The 20,593-nt window shown below is 46.2% G+C and overlaps 2 protein-coding genes and 1 pseudogene across 4 annotated transcripts in view; 2 read left to right on the top strand and 1 right to left on the bottom strand.

The window, feature by feature from the left end:
• Positions 1-20,593, bottom strand: part of CABCOCO1 (ciliary associated calcium binding coiled-coil 1) — a 345,621-nt gene that overhangs the window by 146,928 nt on the left and 178,100 nt on the right. The window lies entirely within an intron of this gene.
• The window catches only part of TMEM26 (transmembrane protein 26), a 34,918-nt gene continuing 16,569 nt past the window's right edge, over positions 2,245-20,593 (top strand). The window contains exons 1-3 of one of the 2 annotated variants that reach the window (XM_077350717.1): positions 2,566-2,706; positions 2,938-3,144; positions 16,138-16,216. In XM_077350717.1, coding sequence (XP_077206832.1) covers positions 3,134-3,144; positions 16,138-16,216 — 90 coding nt within the window. In that variant the 5' untranslated portion in view covers positions 2,566-2,706; positions 2,938-3,133. Of the gene's footprint in view, positions 2,707-2,937; positions 3,145-16,137; positions 16,217-20,593 lie in introns of both variants that reach the window. The other variant, XM_077350716.1, reaches the window with a different exon arrangement.
• Positions 11,105-11,275, top strand: LOC143844097 (U2 spliceosomal RNA; annotated as a pseudogene).

Raw genomic sequence — 20,593 nt, 5'->3', positions numbered from 1 at the left:
CAAATATCAGAATCAGGAGCACCCACCCCACCCCAACCGGCAGGGCTATTATTTTGCTTCATCAGATAATTCATGCCGAGCCAATCAACCTGATGAATACCCTTCTCAACTAGCAAATATAAATGACTTACGGGGATCATCTTTCAATATATAATGACACGATTACTGTCAGGATCCCTTGAAGAGCCTGGTTGTTAAACATTAAATATCAAAGCTGTAAATTATTGTAGCAGCTTTATCCAACTAAATTAAAGTCAAACAAAGCCTAATTTTCTTAATCATTGACTGTAGTCCTCCAGGAACATTTGTTATTAGCTTGGCGACAAATGGCAGAGAAAGGCTAGGGCTCCAAACAAGTTCTTGGATATTAAATAGCTAGTCCTTGGCAAATCTTTGGATGCCTAGCCTTTACAGTGTGCACTTTAAATGCAGTGGTTCATTGCTTAGCAGGAACATGGCCGCTGGGACTGAGGCCTGCCAACCAAGATGAGAACCTTGCTGTCAGGTAGACCCTACGTTAAAGGCAAAGCCCTGTTTCCAAGTAGCCACCTGTGGACCCAGTAACATCAGCCAGGAAATTCAGCAGCCTTGTGAAGAAACTTGAAACAGAGTTTCCACAACCTGAGGTTGCCATGGCACCTTATTTTCTTAATTAAACTCGGAGGCCCAGTTCATTTTGACAGCTGCTTTAACAGCGTGAGAGACTAAGCACCAGTTCTCATTTTATAATGTCCTCATGGCTTTCTAGACACGTTTCCATCCAATCTGTTCTGGGAATAACTTGCTGGGAGCTGAATTCCCAGATATGTGCAGGCTCCGTTTGGATAGGGGTCATGGTGTAAGTGGGACTTAGTTTTGCTTCTCCGCCATTTTCCAACTTGAAAGGGCTCCTAGGAATTGCTACACTTCCCTTTGTAGACATGCAGCCAGTTCTCATGGAAGTTTTTCCCAAGCTCTGATCTGGCTGGCCCAGGCTAGTACAATCTAATAAGATCTTGGGAGCTATGCAGGGTTGGTCCTGGTTGTGTTTGGATGGGAGACCATTAAGGAAGTCCAGGTCAGCTGTCTGTGGATCAGTCAGTACCGGGCCGCAGCTCCTCCTAGTCCTCCTTCCTGGCTGCTGGGGGCTGCCCTGCCAATCTGCTGCTGACTCATCTTTGGTGTTCTCCGGCTCCCCTTCAGCATGGAACTGCACAGCTGCTGCTGGCAGCGCCCCACAGTGGGCAGCGGGAAGTCAGGAGCGCTGGCAGGAAAGCAAGTGGAGCAGGGGCTCAGGCGGTGGCGGCAATGTCCCTAGGCAAAAGACTACCTCCCCCCAGGTCTCGGTAAAATTGTCAAGTGTTGACCGGTCCCCAGTGATAAAAAGGTTGGGGACCACTTGTCCAGGTCACAATATAGAGGCAGGCCATGGCAAACCACCTCTGTTCATTCCTTGCCTTGAAAACCCTATGAGAATACTATTAGTCGGTGTGACTTGATGCCACTTTCCAGCAGGTTTCCCCAATGGGATTTCAGGTTCCTTTCTGATCCGGGTGGCCTAGGAGACATCCACCTATGGAGAGCCAATCCATGGGGCCCATGGGAATTGTAGTCCATGGACATCTGGAGTACCACAGGTTGACTACCCCTGACCTAGAGGAAGGGCAGGATGAAAATCTAACAAATAAGCTAATGCCTATTACTTCCAGGAGAGCTGGTAGATGGAAGACCTACAGAATGACTCTTTCTGTGACTCTACGTTCAGAGCAGAGCTATAATTCAAATCTATATCTCCATCTCCAAGATCAACAGCCCAGCACAGTGGCTCTATTTAGGAAAACTTTGGTGCCCGGGCAAGAGGAGGGAACCTTGAAAGGGATGTCTGGCACCGTTTGCGTAAACAGGTCTTGAGAAATAACGTGGGCACAGCTGCAGTGTACGCATACATTACATAGGTGGGCCAAATAAAAATACGGAAGTTTCCAGAACTTTGGCGTCAGTCTTAGCTGGAACATGCACCGGATTCTATGAGGCTCTGTTCTTGGGGGAGAAGAAACAGGCTCTTCAAAGGACACCTGACTATTCACGTTGCAAACCCAGGAATACTCCAGTGAACACTTTTCCCTCCCCTCAGGCACTGTGAAGTCCAGTGAAGGCCAATGTGTGACTTCTGTGAAATAGATAAGCATAACTTAAAATAAAAATCAGGACCGATCCAGTGAATTTAACCAGTCCAGCTCTGAGCCTGGCTGTCGAAACCTCTCTAGCTCTTTTGCGGTCTGGTTTTGATTTTCCCCCCCTCCACGAGAGTTTTCAGGAAGTCTGGGGGAGGGCCGAGGCTGTTTCTTTTTGTTATAATGGGCCCCTTTGTGGAGATGGAACAAGGTCTGCCCCTCTGCTGTGCATACGTCTAGCGGTTTCTCCTTTCCCGGTGGCTTTCCCCTTTGCTGCTAATAGGCACCGGGTCCCTGCTGTGGCCGGGAGAGGGGGAAGGACGTGTCTGTGTGTGTGTTGGAGGGGGGGGGGTCAGTTCAGGATGGAGCTGCTCGTGCTGTTCAATGCCCTGGCTACCCGGCTGCTCTTTGTTTTGCATTCCCTGCTTGGGGTCTGGAGGGTGACTGAAGTGAAGAAAGATCCCAGATACTGGCTGCTGGCTCTGCTTCATCTCCTCCTTTGCTTGGAGACGGCGCTCACTCTCAAGCTGAAGCGAGGCAGAGGATACAAATGGTAAGCAGTGGACCCCACACGGGGTCTTTGTCTCCCTTTCCCGGGCTCTTTCCCTCTGTTCCCAGCAGCACCTTGTGGCGGGCTTCTTCTTAGAGCTTGTTAGCGCTCTTTGCTCTCTGCCTGCTATATTTTCAGGTTCCTCTCCTTCCCTTGCTGCTCGAGCGCATCCAGTTCCAAGGGAGTCCAATTTCACTCGTTCTCTGTTTCTTTTTTCTCTACCTTTCTTCCTAGAAACCTCAAACCAGGCTGTTTGCAGCTCAAACTTTTCTTGCTTCGGGTCAGGACGCGCGTCGGCGATGTGGTGGCGCTTCACTTCCCTGCACATGCTTACCCGGCTTCCCATAACGCTAGCTGGGCGAGACAAGATAAGCCCGGGAGTGCAGACACTCACACGTGCGCCCTGCGGATCTTTGCTCCGGGATGCGTTATGCTTGGAAGGTCAGCGTGAAATTAGCTAAGGGAGAAGACGAGAGAATCATAGTGTTGGGGCTACGCTGCAGAATAGGAACGCTTGGAAAGAGAGAGCATTCCTAGAGTTTGGGCTTCTCTGCCTTCACTTAACGTGAAGTGAAGGGAGTGGAAGAGAAGGACACACAGAGAGAAGGTTCTCTGGGTGGCACAGGTGTGGGGGCCAAAATTGTGGCCACACAGCAAGATTTGGCATACACCGGACTGGTGCCGGCAGAGCACCTCCATCCTATTCGCAGAATGTCCCCTGGTATTTATCCCCATTTTTCCCCCTCAGACTTATTTAGGACACATTGAGTCTGGCTGCAACAAAGAGTTGTGTGAGCCAACAAAAAATGTAAAGTCGGCAGAGTGCACACATGCATCAGTTGCCTCCCCCAGTTCGCCTTCTGTTTACTGACTGGCTTTGGTTTGAACACAAGGGACTTCATTTGCTTTAGGAACCTTGAATGCATTAATTGATGAGTCACACGTATTCAGTTGCATGTTGCAGATTTTTAATTGTAGTCCTATGAGAGGTCTATTCAAGCAGCACTGACAGTCCTGATGTACATTTCTTAATTTGGACAAAGCATAGATGCTCCCCCCCCTCCCCGACATTAAATGATTTGACAATGTCATCTAGTCCAGGACAAAACGGTTTAACTTGTTTCAAAACAAGCAGTTAATGGTTTCTTGGAAGAGACAAACATTTCCAAAGCCCTGACCTTCTTCAGTGGCTAGAAAGAGCCTGGGCACAAAGTTGCCTTGACTTCTGTCTGGGTCCCTTGTGAGTCATTGGTAGCATGAATCAGCCAACACAGATGCCTAGAAGTGACCCAAACAGAACTACCACTGTGGTCATCCTGCCTTTTGGCTACCCATCCTCAGTCTTCTTTCAGTGGAAAATGTAATTCGTGTCCTCCAATGTCCCAACTGGTCTTCCATTGGTCAGTCATGACTCACAACTACCCACCCACCAAGTGGGTTGCGTTATCACCAGGTTCTTTTGGCTACATCCTGATGCAAGGGAGAAAAAAGATTTGCACAGAGAGAAAGAAAAGAAAAAAGAGCAACATAGGCAGAAGAAGGGGACTAGTGTAGGCACGTATCTGTTTCTCCTGACTTCTCTGTTATTAGAGTATTCAACTCTGGGTTGGGAAAACCCTGGAGATTTGGGAGGGGAGGGGAGCCTGAGGAAGGTGGGGTTTCGGGAGGGACCTCAGAAGGGTAAAATACCACAGTTCACTCTCCAAAGCAGCCATTTTCTCTAGGGGAACTTATCTTGGTCACCTGGAGATGGATGTAATAGCAGGGGGCCTTCGGGTACTACCTGGAGCTTGGCCAACCTACCATATTCCCAACTACAATCCAGGAGGTACATGGGAAGGGGAAGCAAATAAAAGGGGGTGGGGAATGGCAGCAGGTCAAAAGGAAATGGGGATAAAGGCTGCTGTCTTCTACACCACCATCATCCCAGCTCTGAAATTCCATGGACTTCCCTTTAGATCAGAAGTAACAGAAACTAGTTGTAAGGGGAAGATATTGTATTGGGGCAGTAGGGTCAAATTAAGGACAGAGTCCACCCTCCAAAGCAGCCACTGTCCCCAGGGGGACGGTCTTGGTCACATCCCCTCAGAGGGCCCTCCTTGTTGTCACTCATCACCATAACAAAAAGCTAACTTCTCAACCGAGCCTAACGTCTCCCCAATTTCTCAATTCTAATTGAATACTGGAGTTGGTATTTAAAAGCTAGTTCCATAGGATTGCCAGCCTTCAGGTGGTAGCTGGAGATCTTTGGGGATTACAGCTGATCTCTAGGCCACGGAGATCAGTTCACCTGGAGAAAATGGCCACTGGAAAGCCAACACGATGGCATTCTATCCCACTGAAGCCCCACCCCTCCCCTAACCCCGCCGCCCCCCATAAGCTCCACCTCCAAAATCTTGAGGTATTTACCAACCTGTAGCTTGCAACCATATCATCATCCACCACCACCACCAGTTAAGTGTGCAGATAAACAAGCAAAGACAAGAACCTCAAGTCTTTTTTATGCCGTACAACAAAACAAACTGATGCAAAATGATGACTAAGATCCAGTGAGCACTTTTGCTCAATCTTGGCCAACTCCACTTCCTTTATGCATGGAGGTCCTGAAATCTCGAAGCACAACCTTGTGGATGGCCAAAAGGGACTCCTTCCCTGAAAGACACTACAATGGAGTCCTTGCTGAAGAGGCTAGGCAGGCACCGCAATGAGATTTCAAGGAGCCAAAGTGACATAGTGCCTGGGACTGGTCAAGCCCTGCTGTGTTTTTGTGCAGAGTATGTGTATTTTAGCTTGGTTTTAAGATAAAGTGACCAGATTGTCCCACTTTTGGAGGAACATCTGGGGGTACCTGGCCAATTGTACTTATGTTGAAATTAAAATATATATATTACAATACTATTTTTGCGTTCTATGCATTCTGTGATACTTTTTGTTGCTCCATATAGACCAAAGTTTTAATCAAGAACCCCTCTGGTCAATGGTTAAAATCTGGTAACCTTATTTTAAGGTATCTTTTCAGGTGTGTTTTTCTTGTACAGTATGCACATTTTGGCTTTGAACTAAGGTGTGCTTTCTTCGGCTTTAATGTTTTTAAAGATGCATTTTTAAAAATTATGCATGCTTTTAATCTATTAGTCATCTGTTAGATTTTGTGGCCCCGGGCAGCAAGGTGAAGTATACATTTTGAACATAAAGAAAATAAATTCACATGAGAGAACCATTATTTGGCAAATGAGTCACAGAGGCATGAACCAGAGTGGAGAAGGAGGACAGAAACAGCTGAAAGACAAAAGAAGAAGGGAAGAGTCTCTTCCGGTAAAAAACCCTAAAAATGCAGGCCGGTGAAGGGTGATTCTCAGATCTAAATAGGTTCATAACTCCTAGTCTAAGCTGGCAAGATTCTCATTTTGCATTTTCATGCAACGAGAATCTTGCAAAGTCCTGGAGTAAATCCAGCAAATAGCAGCCAGTTAACTGTCCTTCCTCAAGCCACAGTGAAGTTGGTACTCTGTTCGCCAGAAGTGCACATGTCTTGTCATCAGCTGATGGGTACGCCTCTGACTTCACTCCCCAGAAATGAAAATATTGCCTCCTTACTCGGGTGTATCTTTGGAAATCAGCATTGTGCTGTTTTATCAGTCTTGCAGGACAAATAATTCTTTATCCCCTAAAACAGTCACATCTCCCGAGTCTGGATACTGTGGCAGGTTGAGACAAGGGGAAACTGGCCAGCTCTGTCCCTCAAGGGCTTTGCTTGGGAGCCCTTCCTCCCATCCCACAAGCCTACAGGTCTACTACTGCAGACTCTTAGTAGGGCCCAAAAGTTGCAAAAGGGAAGGCAGCAGTGAGCCAGCAAGGCCTCTGCTTGCCCCAAACAACAAAACACAAAAGAGATCAGTTCCCCTGGAGCAAATGGCTGCTTTGGAGGGTGGACCTAATGGCATCAAGCCCTGATGAAGTCTCCCCCAAACCCTACTCCCTCCAGGGTCTACCGCCATATCTCCAGTACCAACCTTAGTGATGAGGCAAGTTTGGGGAGAGGGAGGTGCCGGTACCAGTGTGCGGGTGGGCACAAACGCGCAGGTGTAGAGCTGCCGCACCTGCACGTTTGCGCGCCAGCGCTCGCTCTTCCCCCTGCAGCGTGGCGCTCGCTGCACTGGGAGCGATCGGCCGCTGAAGCAAGCGCCACGCTACTGGGGAGGGGGAGGGAGGCAAGCCCACTGGTTCACCGGCTCCTGTGCCTCCCTCCCGCCGTGACCCGGTACCGAGGACTCCACGGCCCGGTACCGTATAATGGCCCAGGGGTTGGAGAACACTGCTCTAGAGGCCAACATGAGCCCAGGCAGCCTGGCAGGAAGTGATGTCACCATGTGATGTCACCACGGGGTCATCATGGTGTCTCAGGAAGCTGTTTGGGCAGTGGGCTGGCCCAGGCAGAATAATACTCTCCCACTGCCCATGTTTCAGATCATGTGATCATTCCTTGGGATCACCTCCATTTCTGACCAGTTAGAAATGGGCCCATTTATTCACTCTGCATGCCAAAGCACCCCAGGGCCTTTACACCTATTTGGCTTTAGTTGTTACAGTTATGAAACCCAAATCAAAACTATTGCAATAATGTAATTGCTTTCTGGATTTTAGCCTTGAAAACATTCAAGTGCAGTCTTTCAGACCATATGGAAAGACTTGACCCACCAGCCCACACTAAAATCTCAGTTGCTTCCCTGGGGAAAGAATCTGGGGAGCTTTGAGAACTCCTGGCTCCAAATGTGAGAAAAGAGCATGTCCACCCTGACCCCCCCCCCCAAAGCAGGAGTGCCAGTCTTCGGAAAGAGCTTCAGTTCTCTGGATACAGGGGGGTTGGGTAGTGCCATTGGCCAGTGGAGTTATCACTTCCAGGGAAACCCAGAAGTCAGCCCGCTCTTGAAATTGCTGGAAACTCTATAGTTGTAAAACTTTATTTCCTCACCTGCTCACCACCAGAGCAGCAGTGGTCAATGGAAGCAGGAGAAGGGATTCCCATCCCCTGTGGGAACTTGGCAGCACTAGACAGGATCAAATCAGAGGGAAGAATCTATCCCAGAAGCAGAAAAATACCTATAGATTCTCTCGGGAGATAGGGAAGGAGCTACAGACCCTGTAAAATTTTCATTCTGGAAAAGATAAAGCACATATCCTAGCCAGGTTTCTTTGGCTTCTAGACCCACCCAAGTCCAGTGCTACCAGCCCCACCCACCCCACACCTGCTCTGGGTGATGCTCCGAGACCCTGCTCATGTCCCAGCACTTTGGATTTGAAGATTTGGCAGTCCTAGTCCAGCCCCTGGGAGGTGAAGGAGCAATGCCAGCAGCTGGGCCCTGGGATTTTCTGCAGGTGAATCTTGCTAAAAACCAGGGTGTGGCAGCCAAGGGGCCAACATTGGAGCTTTCATTTCTGGAATTAGGGCAGCCAGATGTAAAAGACCACTGAGTTCTGAACCTGAAAGAGTTGTGTAGAAGGAAGGTTTCTGGAGAGCCCCTGGAATTATGGCTCATCTCCAGACTAAAGAGATCAGTTTCTCTGGAGAAAAAGGTTGCTTTGGAAGGTGGATTCCATATAGGGATGCCAGCCTCCAGGTGGAACCTAAGGATTTCCAGGAATTATAACTCAATTCCAGGTGACAGAGTTTCCCCTGGAGAAAATGGCTGCTTTGGAGGGTGGACTCCATAGCATTATACTCCACTGAGGTCCCTCCCTGTCCCAAATCCTGCCCACTCCCAGCTCCACCCCCAAAGTCTCCAGGCATTTCTTATCCCAGAACTGGCCGCACTAATAAGTGTTGTTTGTCCTGCAAAGATGTGAACTAAAATTCTCTGTGCTAAAAAAGACACCTAATGGAGGAGGTTTGTTGCCTCATCCTACCTTATGCCTCCCCCTCCCATGAAGTGTTTTGTCTCTGCACATCAGTCTAAATCAGGGGTAGTCAAACTGCGGCCCTCCAGATGTCCATGGACTACAATTCCCAGGAGCCCCTGCCAGCAAATGCCAGCAAATGATCTAAATAAAGAAAACAATTTAAAATAGCAAATATACATTTACTAGTCAGCTTATCATTTTTATTCTTGTGTCTGACCTGGATAGCCCAGGCAAGTCTGATCACATTAGAAGCTAAGAAGGGTTGGCTCTGGCAAGCCCCTGGAAGAGCGACCTTCAAGAATTACCGGGGCTGTGATGCGGGGGAAGGCAATGGCAAACCACCACCAAACATCTCTTGCCTGGCAGCCAGACACACTTAAGATCTCCTGGCTACAACACACACACACCACATGATAAGTAACAATATCAACAATAGTACAGAACAATAATTTTATTCTTGCCGAATGTCATCTCCCTGTGCAGTTCAGACTTCCCGGGAAACAGGAAACTCTAAATATGGAGTTTTGATTCAAGATTGGTCCTCTACATTCTGTGACAAAGAGGCCTCCTGGGTTGCAGGACTAGACACACAGCCAGTTCGCGCAGGAGACAAGGAGGTGGTCTAGAATGTTTTGCAGAATTCTATGTAGCCTGCAATAGTTCTGTGGCTGACAGTGTTTCTGGAAGTGTATTTGAAGATACTGAACTTGCATATCTCATCACACATGATATTCAAATACTGTAGCCCAGTCATAGAATCATAGAATCATAGAGTCGGAAGGGGCCACACAGGCCATCTAGTCCAACCCTCTGCTCAACGCTCAGCCCAGAGCATCCTAAAGCATCCAAGAAAAGTGTGTATCCAACCTTTGTTTGAAGACTGCCAGTGAGGGGGAGCTCACCACCTCCTTAGGCAGCCTATTCCACTGCTGAACTACTCTGACTGTGAAATTTTTTTTCCTGATATCTAGCCTATATCGTTGTACTTGTAGTTTAAACCCATTACTGCGCATCCTTTCCTCTGCAGCCAACGGAAACAGCATCCTGCCCTCCTCCAAGCGACAGCCTTTCAAATACTTAAAGAGGGCTATCATGTCCCCTCTCAACCTCCTTTTCTCCAGGCTGAACATTCCCAAGTCCCTCAACCTATCTTCATAGGGCTTGGTCCCTTGGCCCCAGATCATCTTCGTCGCTCTCCTCTGTACCCTTTCAATTTTATCGATGTCCTTCTTGAAGTGAGGCCTCCAGAACTGCACACAGTACTCCAGGTGTGGTCTGACCAGTGCCGTATACAATGGGACTATGACATCTTGGGATTTTGATGTGATGCCCCTGTTGATACAGCTCAAAATAGCATTTGCCTTTTTACCACTGCATCACACTGCCTGCTCATGTTTAGTTTACAATTCACAAGTACCCCAAGGTCTTGTTCACACACAGTGTTACCTAGAAGCATATCCCCCATCCAGTAGGCATGCTTTTAATTTTTCTGACCCAGATGTAGAACTTTACACTTATCTTTATTAAACTGCATCTTCTTCTCATTTGCCCATTTTCCCATTGTGTTCATTCTCAACCAGGTTACTAGTAACCCCAGGGTTACTCGAGAAACCTGGAGAGGTTATTCCAATTGGGGGGGGGATTTAATTTATATGTGTGCATGTGTATACACACATGCACATAAATTAATTAATAAATAAATAAACTAACCTGGGGAGGAGTCATGAGAACAAAGTAGCTTTTTGCTCACCTGTCTGCTCTGTGGTGGCCTTGTAGAATTCACTTACAATGGAAACGGAGTGGGAGGGAAGAGCTGAATCTGCAGTACTCCTCCTATTGGTTCCTCCCATTTCCCTCCCCTCAGAATTTCTTCTCAGATGCCCACTAGCAGAAATGGCTGGAAGAAAGCTGCAGCAAGCAAAGGGATTCTCCGGATATTCAAGCAAGAGAGAATAATGTCAGAGTCGTAGCTTCAAAGCAACCATTTTCTTCAGGGAAACCTTTCTCTATAGTCTGGAGATCAGCTGTATTTCCAGAGGATCCCCAGGTCCCACCTGGAGGTTGGCATCCCTAGCCAAGATCTACTACACCTGGATCCAGTGCAAGGACTGTGTACAGCCTACACAAGGATTCCTTTCTTCCCAGATTTCCCCTTGCCTTGGACATGAAATGAATTTCTCACTTAACAAGCATTTCATTTTAGGAGTGATGCCATACTCACTGTAAACATGTGACTTCTGGGGGTGTGGCAGGGAGATGTGGCCATCTGGCATCCGGGGTTATTTGAAGCCTGAAGAATATTTCAGGGGTTACTCCCTGGTCAAAAGATTGAGAATCCCTGTTCTAACCAATGTTCAAGTTCACCCACAATTTGTGATCAGAACTTCTTCTTCTTCTTCTTCTTCTTCTTCTTCTTCTTCTTCTTCTTCTTCTTCTTCTTCTTCTTCTTCTTCTTCTTCTTCTTCTTCTTCTTGCTTCCATTCATTGGCCTTACTTACTTTCTTTCGCTTCTTGGCTTTTTGGCTAAGATCAAGTGTAGTATCTTTGTATACTTGGAGTAACAGCCAACGGCCTGCCCACCACTAACCCATTCAAATCCGTCTTTTGACAGATTCATGGCACTTTTCATTTGGTCCCATTTGGCTGAAGTCTTCATTGCATTCGGCTTCATGTCTAGAATTGACCTTTCGTTTTTAAAAAATCAGCTAAATTCAAGCCAAAGGGCTGCAATCCAGCATGCCGTTAAGAAACACTTAAATCTCGTTGTTTTCAGCAGAGATTACACATGTGCAACTGTGAACTGGATTGTGGCCAATGTGCCTGAAATTCATTACAGTTGCTCAGGGCAGCTTGAGTGCGTAGCAATTAGATCATGGAAAATGTAGTGGAGCAGCCCTGCATACAATTGTCTATACAATCTATCTGTTCTTACCCATCCCACCTTTCCCATTTCCTGGGTTTCTTCCCAAGAGAGTGTCAGATTCAGAGTACCTTTATTGGTATACAATTGCAAAGCATAAAATGAAAATTTCAAACAGTTCCAGATGTAGATTCCATTGTAAAAAGATTTTAAATGAAAATCTTTTTCATTTAAAATCATTTTCATTTTAAAAAAGCAAAAACTTAGCTACTTTTATAATAGTTGCTGAGTCCCTCACATTTAGTATCAGTTTAATCCAATGTTCCTCATTAACACAGCTGAATTTCAATTATTTCAGATAGCTACGGGCGACAATATGCATCATACTTCGGACACACCAGAAGTACATGGTACAACTTGTCAGGGACACTACACCCATGTAAACAGTATTTCTTCTGAGGAGGGATCTTAAAAAATCTGCCTCGGCTGACATTTGAGGGAAAGATGTTTAAGCGAGCCACTAGAAATGTTCTTCTTAACTGGTGTGACTCCAAAATTTGGAGATACATGGGCATAGATTTGTATGTTAAGGGAGTATCCCAGAAACTGGGAGAACATACCCTGTTGTTAGAGGAGCCCAGAATCTGGGTATCCTGATCTTCCAGTCTCTGTGATAAAATCTTTAAAACCTCCCAAGTCACCTGGTCTAGATGGGAAGTCCCCGTGGACTCATGATTTGGACCTTCAGACTTCATTATTCATTATGCTGATTGGTGGGCTGTTCCCAAGAGAGTATCATGCTTCAGTGTACTGTGACCCATGAAATCGGGAGGGGCCATGGCTCGGTGGTAGAGCCTGTGCTTAGCATGCAGAAGGTCCCAAATTCAGTTCCTGGCGACTCCACTTAAGGATCAAATAGGTGATGGGAAAACGCTCTGCCTCAGTTCCTGGAGAGCTGCTGTCAGCCTGAGCAGATACGACAAGTGTTGATGGATCAAGGGCCTGATTCAGTATAAGGAAGTTCCATGTGTTCTTACTGAAGCAGTAGGTGCAAACTTAAATGGACTCCAGGGAATGGTGGAGGACAGGAAGGCCTGGAGGATCATTGTCCATGGGGTCGCGATGGGTTGGATACGACTTCGCACCTATCAACAACAACGTGTTCTTGTGAAATGGTTTTCCGGGGAAGCTCCATACCCCAGTGCTGGAAGACCAGGGCCCATTCTGCACACATAGGATAATGCACTTTCAATGCACTTTGGCAGTTGGATTTCCCAGTGCAGAATAGGAAAATCTACTTCTAAAGTGCATTGAAAGTGCATTATCCATTGTGTGCAGAATAGCAACCCTGTTGTGTTTGTGGTTCTGTTGAGGACCGAGCTTGAGATCTGAGGCAGGATCGGAGCAAGCAATTGAACTGACCAATGCACTGCTTGGTCCCCTCTGCAGGATCCGGTCTGTTTAAACTGAAACTGACAAGGAATGCATACTGGCAGGGAGATCCATTGTTTGCTATTGTATATAAGTTGGGGTTTTCCAGGGGTGTCTCAGTTCAATTTTGCCTTGGGTAACATCCTGCTGCGATCACGATAAAGAGCTGATTGACTTCCCAGTGGTTCTGGATTCCTTCGAATGCATGGATTTAACAAGTCCCACACCTGTTACTGAGCAAAGCAGAACCCCTCCCCCTCCTTTTCTCCCAGGTTTTTGTTGCTCCTATTGTTGACTGCACTTTCTTGCCTCCTCTCCTCCCTTAGCTGGAGGCGTAAATTTATTTATTTCTTTTTGAGGCTGCTTCTTCTATGATTATCTTTCTGCTTCTGTGTGCTTTGGTTCTGAAACTAGTTCTTGGGGGGTTTTCTTTTACAATTTGTCCTTTATTCCATGCTCTGTGGTTTCAGTGCAAAGCCTCTTTTGCTGAGTCCGTTGTTATTGATCGTTTATTATTTTATTGTGCGAACGATATGCAGGGAGTCCCAGGGTACATAATAAACAGAGGAAGATGAAAGGCTTTATTCACCTGCAGTTCCAGTTGATTGGGAGGGGGGAAGGATATATATAGTTTTCAAACAAAGAATGCATACAATATGCATAATTACTCCTTGAATTAAAAAGCGGGGATGATAGTGTTCATATTTTAGGGGAAGACACTGGAAGAAAAGGATGCAGTGGAGATAGCCAACCCCCCCTCCTCCCCCCAAGATCTTTCTTTGGAAAAGAAAGCTAGAGCCAAAATCCTGAAGCTCAATTGGCGAACAACAGCTTTATTAACTCAGAGCTGCTTCTAGGCCAGCTGGAAGAATTTTTCAAATACTGAAATCCAAGAGGGAAGAGAGTCATGCAGTGTGGCGTCTCCAGGCTGAGCTTGCAAAACGTACGGGGCAATCCCTCTCCGCTCAAACACCTGCCTGCTAGTTCAGCCATCAAACGGAGCTCTATTTGATGCCAGGCAGAAGAGAAAATCCATACACAGAAGGGCTAGAAGAAACCATCCAAAATTTTGCTTTTAAGCACATAAGGAGATTTAGGTGTTTTGTTTTTTTTTTAATTAACAGCATTTGGAGACTTTTAACACAGACAGTTCCATATTTTGTTTGGCTCCATCTCCTCTGCACGAAATGAAATCAATGTGTATGGACTGATTCTGGATTTTTTAGGGTTCAGTGGGAAAGCTTTTGGCTGAACTAGCCAAGGTCAGAGAAGGTGGGAAATGGAAGGAAAAGGCCTTAGAAAAGCGGCAAGGAGTGGAAACCAGAATTAACTCGTTTAGGATCTCCTTCAGGCCCCACCTGGAGGTTGGCAAACCTAGCCATTCTCTAAAATGCCAGGAAACCCCTCCCCCCAAATCTCCCCTTCACACTTAAGCCTAACTGAAAATTCAGTTCTTAGGAACCAAATTTTATAGTCTCACGCTGGTCAAACATCCAAAATCATGGTTGGTACCCGCTTGCTCTGTTCCTCTAATATAATTTATCTTTTGTAACAGGAAAAATGTTAGTTGTTTGATTTAGATTGAGGCTAGACCTAAACATGGGGAGCATGCAGACAAAACAAATATCCCTGTTTACCAGACTTAACAGTGCTATCCTAAGTAGATCATTGGGTTTCCAGCTCTGGGTCAAGAAATACCTGGAGTCTCTGGGGATGGAGTCAGGAGTAGGTGGGATTTGGGGTGGGGAGGGGCCTCAGTAGAGTATAATGCAATGGAGACCACCCTCCAAAGCAGCCGTTTCCTCCAGGGGACGTGATCTCTGTTGCCTGGAGATGAGCTGTAAAATCGAGGGATCCCCAGGTCCCTCCTGGGGATTGGCATCCCTAGCAGATGCACATGATTCTAAATCCACTGATGTCAGTGGTAGAGAAAAATGCTAACTTTGCTTAACATCCTTGGGTTGAGCTCCTGCTTGGCCCTGGTGTCTGGGTGGCAGCGGGGGGTTTTCCAGAGCCACTGTGGGCAGGCAGGTTCATTAGCAGAGTAGGTGGGGGCTTGGGGATGGGGCTCATCAGTGGCTTCTTGAGGCAATCTGAAAGATGTCTTAAACACAATGTAGCATTGCCGTTTGTCGTATCAGATTGGCCTCAACTGCAGCCTGCCTTTTCCTTTGCTGTTCCCATTTCCTGTTAAAAAAGGAAAAAGCTAAGAATAGCCCTGCCATCCTCGGAGGCCTTCTGTATAGCTTCCAGGAGTCAGGAAAGGACAATATGGAATGTACTGTACCGTTTCAAGTTGCAGGTATGGTAAGATGACCAGATTTTAACACTGGTAAAGTGGGACACCATTGACCGGGGGGGCGGCGGGTTCTTGATTAAAGATTTGGTCTATATGGAGCAACAAAAAGTTTCATAGAATGCATAGAATGCAAAAATAGTACTGTAATATATATTTTTTAATTTCAACATAAGTACAGTTTTCCAGATGCCCCCAGATGTGCCTCCAAAAGTGGGACAATCTGGTCTCCTTAAGGTATGGCATCCTAGTTTAAAATGCTCCCCTGCATTAAAACAAGAAAAGAAATTTCTCTTATGAGTATAAAATCAGATAAATGCAGAATGGGCAGTGGTGCTCAAAACAGGGTTCACTTCCCTGCCTTAGGAAGAGCTCTAGGTGTAACTCCAGGATTCTACCCCTTTGTTCCCACTGTGTGTGGACAAGGACTAAGAATGCTCAAATGAACAAATTGGCTGAAACAAAATCAACTATATGGCCCTAGTTCAGTAACTAAGAAGAAAACATTTGTGTGTGAGTCAGCCAGTCTAGAAACTGAATCCCCCTGTTCCTTTGTATTCCGTATGGCAGCCCTAAAAATAACCCTAATAATAATTCAATCAATTTTCCCCTCAGTTTTTTAAATTAAAGAATTGATGGACAATGCCATTCATGCTGCATATGCAACTGTTGTTGTTAGGTGCGAAGTCGTGTCCGACCCATCGCCATCCCAAGGACAATGATCCTCCAGGCCTTCCTGTCCTCCACCATTCCCCGGAGTCCATTTAAGGTTGCACCGACTGCTTCAGTGACTCCATCCAGCCACCTCATTCTCTGTCGTCCCCTTCTTCTTTTGCCCTCAGTCGCTCCCAGCATTAGGCTCTCCTCCAGGGAGGCGTTCCTTCCTATGAGGTAGCCAAAGTATTTGAGTTTCATATGCAACATTCACCTTCTTTTCATTCTTTCCCAGGTTTTCCCCAGCAATATTCTTGTATCTGATCAGCATAGTCCCTTCATTGTGGCTTTTGGAACTTCATCTCGAAAATCAGGTACTGGGTTTTGGGTTTCAAGGCATAAAGCATTGAGGTGTGTGTGTGTGGGGGGGGTCCACGGGGACAGTGGCTGGGGAGGGAGTCTGGCAAGGACATGATGCCATATAGTCTAACCTCAAAACTTCCATTTTTCTCCAGGGAAAGTGGCACCTCTAGTCTGGAGACAACTCCAGGCCCCACCTGCAGGTTGGCAACCCCAAGGAGCTAATGGGCCATAATGGTGTTGAATTTAAGAGCGGCAACCTCTAATCTGGAGAGATGGGTTTGATTCCCCACTCCTACTCCACAAGCAGTTAGTTGGGTGACCTTGGGCCAGTCACAGCCTAGATAGTACTGTTCTCACAGAGCAGTCCTGTCAGAACTCTCTCAGCCCTACCTAGCTCACAGGGTGTCTGTTGTGGGGAGAGGAAAGGAAGGCAATTGTAAGCCACTTAAGTGAGATTCCTTTGGGTAGTGAAAAGTGTGGTATAAAAACTGACTCTTCTTCTAAAATTAGCCAGGCTGCTTAAGACAGTAATATTGGGGCACTGAATGGCCCCAAATTTTTTGTTATTTAACTGTTTGTGTGTAATTGAGAGAGAGAAAACGAGTGAGTGAGCATTTATTTGGATTTCTTGTATATCTGGGGTTTCTCCTGGACATGTAAAAATCTGTTCTTAAACTGTGAATTCATTTACCTAAATCTTTAAACCGTGCTTTCTCCCTGCCTGGGGTCTTCCAGAAACAATCTGTCCTCCTCCATTTTAGCCTCACAACACCAACCCTGTGAGGTAAGCTAGGCTGAGAATGAGGGGTTGGTCTGAGGTCACCAGAATGGAGACCCTGGGCCTGCCACATCCTGGTACTCTTAATCGCTCTTTGTTGTTAGGTTCTGGCACGTAGTTTCCAATTCGTGGTGACTTTCCGAAGAAAGGCCGGCCATCCACCTCTGTCTGCAGTCATTTCTTTAAGTTTGCATAATGTCAACCCACTTATATCTTGGATTCTATCCATCCATCTTATTCTTTGTCTATGTCTTCTACTTCTTCCTTCAGTCTTCCCAAGCAAAATCATTTTTTTCTAATCCATCATTTGCACACATTTAGTGACCAAAGTATGAGAGTTTTTGTTTACAGATCACTGCCTCAAGAGAGCTGTTGGGCTTAATTTGGTTCAGAACACATCAATTTGTTCTTCTTGCAGACCAGGGTCTTTTCAGTAATCGTCTCTAGGTCCATAAGTCAAAGACATCTATCTTCTTTCACTCACACTTCCTTAGGGTCCAACTTTCACATCCATACATTACCACAGGAAAAAGAAAAAAGAAGAAGTAGAATTGCTTTGGCAATTCTGTTGACAGTGAAATATCTTTGTCCTAATTCTTATCACTTCATAACACTGAAAATCACAAAATAGTTCAGTTACAGATTATATTATACAACGTAAGAGAGAGGATTGTCATCTACTGTGTTTGTGTTAGGCATGCAGGTCACAGAATGTGCACTGCAGGACTTACTGTCTAATTTTAATTTTTTTTAGCATAGGCATCATGGAATTACAAAGTCCACCAGATTCCAAACTAGAGACATGCATAACGCTGCGATTATCTTCCCAATGATAAAAACAGTGGGTGGAAACCACACTAGTTATCCAGTGGCGAGAGCTTCGTGCGAAATAAATCATGCGGCTTACCAAACCACAAAGCTGTGGGGGCACAAATTGTGCTGTGCCAGTTGGTTTCTGCACTTCAGTGAGAGAACCGTACACACCATCTCTTGTTAGAGCACCATTAAAAACAGCTATTTGTGTTTCATTTGCATTTCTCCCTTTCCTGTTTTATTAGACATGACTGACTGGGATTAAATTAGTGCCATTTCCCTTCTTCATCACCATGGCTCATTTGCACTTCATGTTTGAAATCACAGGACATCATCAAGGAACATTACATTAATGTGCAGACCAATATTCCAAGGCCACACAAACAGGAGAACATGTCACGTGTGACTGATTGGCATATACATCTTGAGTGCCACTATGGTGTTGTGGTTTGACTAGGATCCAGGAGACCGAGGTGTGATTCCCCACTGTGCCACAGGAGCTTACCAGGCACCATAGGTCATTCACATATAGTCAGAGGTCATTCACATATAGGCCCGTCACGGTCTGGGACCCACATATCTGAGGGACCATCTGTCACCCTATGCCCCCTGCTTCGCGGCTCCTGATTCGCCCCTCCGAGTTTTTATCACGGACGGCGCCCACCCCTTTCTCCTCCCAACTTGCCCTTAGGGCTTTATTTATACCGCGGAGCGGTTACAGATTGTGGGCAATTATAACCTGCCACGAGCCGATCTCGGGAGTGGTGGAAAATAAAAATTGAAATAATAATAATAATAATAATAATAATAATAATAATAATAATAATAATAATAATAATAATAATAGTCACTCAACCTACCTTACAGTGTTGTTGTGATGACAAAATGCAGAAGGGGAGTAGGCCGTAAGCCACTTTTGGTCCCCATTGTGGGCAAAAGAGAAATATAAATGATGATGATGATGGAAAGTAGTTTTTTATACCCCACTTTTCTCTACCTTGAGACTCAAAGCGGCTGACAATTGCATTCCCTTCCTCTCTCCACAACAGGCACCTTATGAGGGATATGAGAGAATATGAGAGAACTGAAATGAACTAAAATAAATGCAAAATAATAAATCTTCTAGGATAGCGATCCCCTGTGGGCCACGGACCACATGTGGTCCTTCGACTAATTGGAGGTGGGCCCCGAAGGATGCCTTCTCCCCCCCCGGCACTTTACTTCACCCCCCCCAGCCCTTTACAATACACTTCATTGTTGTGGCGTGTCTGTATCTTATTTTGAAGGGATGTTTAAACATTACCATAGCGATCAGAGAGCGTTAGGGCAGTGGTTGAGAGTAGAGGAGTAAACTACCCCCCCCCACCCGGCCTCAGTAAAAGGCGTTGAGTGGTCCCCGGTGAGTGGTCCCCGGCGTTGAGTGGTCCCCGGTGATAAAAAGGTTGGGGACCACTGTTCTAGGAGTATCGAACAGCATTTTAAACCCTTTCTTTTACTAATTATAGTAGCAAAGTGTGGCACAGGTGGCCAGGAAGTATGAGCCATAAGTGCGTAAACAATAAGTAAACACACCAGTTAGTACAATAGCCCAATTCAGCTAAGGAGTAGCTGCTTGGTGCCCCAGCTTGAACTTCAACACTTGAGCTCAGTTGGCCAGAGGATAACAGAGCAGTCCCAAGTGGAGTTACACTCTTCTAAACCTACTTAGAAAAGTGTACCTCTGCCCTGGATGTCACTGTAAATGGACAGGAAGTTCCTTATTTGTCTCTAAGCAGTCCAACACAGGAGAGAGGGCTTTTTAAATTCTTGTTTCTTGTTCTCTGTGGGAAAATAGGGGTGGGCAGGATTGGGGCTGGGAATGTGTCCCTCATGTTGCTTCTTCCCACCCTAACTTTGCCCCTTTCATAAATCATTAGGGCTTCTGCCCCATATGTAGTTATTCACTTACTTTATATTGGAACTAGGCTTCAAAGCCCGTCCATAAGGAAAAGTTGCCATAAGGTAAGCCAGTTTTGCCTAGGGATATGTAGTGCGTTCATGGCAAAGGCAAGATTTGGACTGCAGACCTTTCTAGTTCATAGCTGGGTTTGTTATTTTCTGACATTTCCTAAACATGTTCTTGCAAATAGTAAATGGGTAAAAAAGAAATGAGATCTCCTGCAGACCATCTAACCAACTTCTGAAAACACACAAGAGCAAAGTCTTCAGTTACTTACCATTCAGTCAAAACTCTAATCTTTTTTTTATGAGCCTGGAATGTGATGTTTCAGAGACGGTTAGGAAGATAGATGGGGAAGTCATGTCATGCCTTCCACCTCAAATGTATACAGTGTTCCGGGAGGGTCTGCTTCCAGCCAACACAGTGGATTTTAGCCCATGGAAGTTTACACTTCAATAAATCATTTAATCTTTCAGATGTTGCAAAGCTCCTTTGTTTTGGCTGCAATTATTAGCCAGTCAGAAACTAAGCAGTATGTTCAAGCAATATATTCTACATCAGTGGTCCCCAACCTTTTTGAAGCTGGGGACCGGCGGCAGCAGGGAGGGCAATTGCCAGGCTGTGCATGCAGGGCCGCGCACGCATGTGTGCATGCACCATGTGCAGCCGAAATCACGCATGCGCGTCAATTTCGCGCATGCGCGATTTCGGCTGCGCATGTGCGATTTCGGCCGTGCATAGTGCATATGTGCGTGCACGGCCCTGCTTCCCTCTCCCCCCCTCCCACAGTAAGAAGCCTCCTGGGCCGCAAGCTTGCGGCCTGGGAAGTTTTTTACTGCGGGAGGGGCGGAGAGAGGG

Source organism: Paroedura picta, chromosome 8 (assembly GCF_049243985.1).
Source record: "Paroedura picta isolate Pp20150507F chromosome 8, Ppicta_v3.0, whole genome shotgun sequence".
In the NCBI taxonomy this organism is placed as follows: Eukaryota; Metazoa; Chordata; class Lepidosauria; order Squamata; family Gekkonidae; genus Paroedura; species Paroedura picta.
Note: the sequence above shows the minus strand (reverse complement) of the source record. Positions and strands in the feature narration are given on the sequence as shown.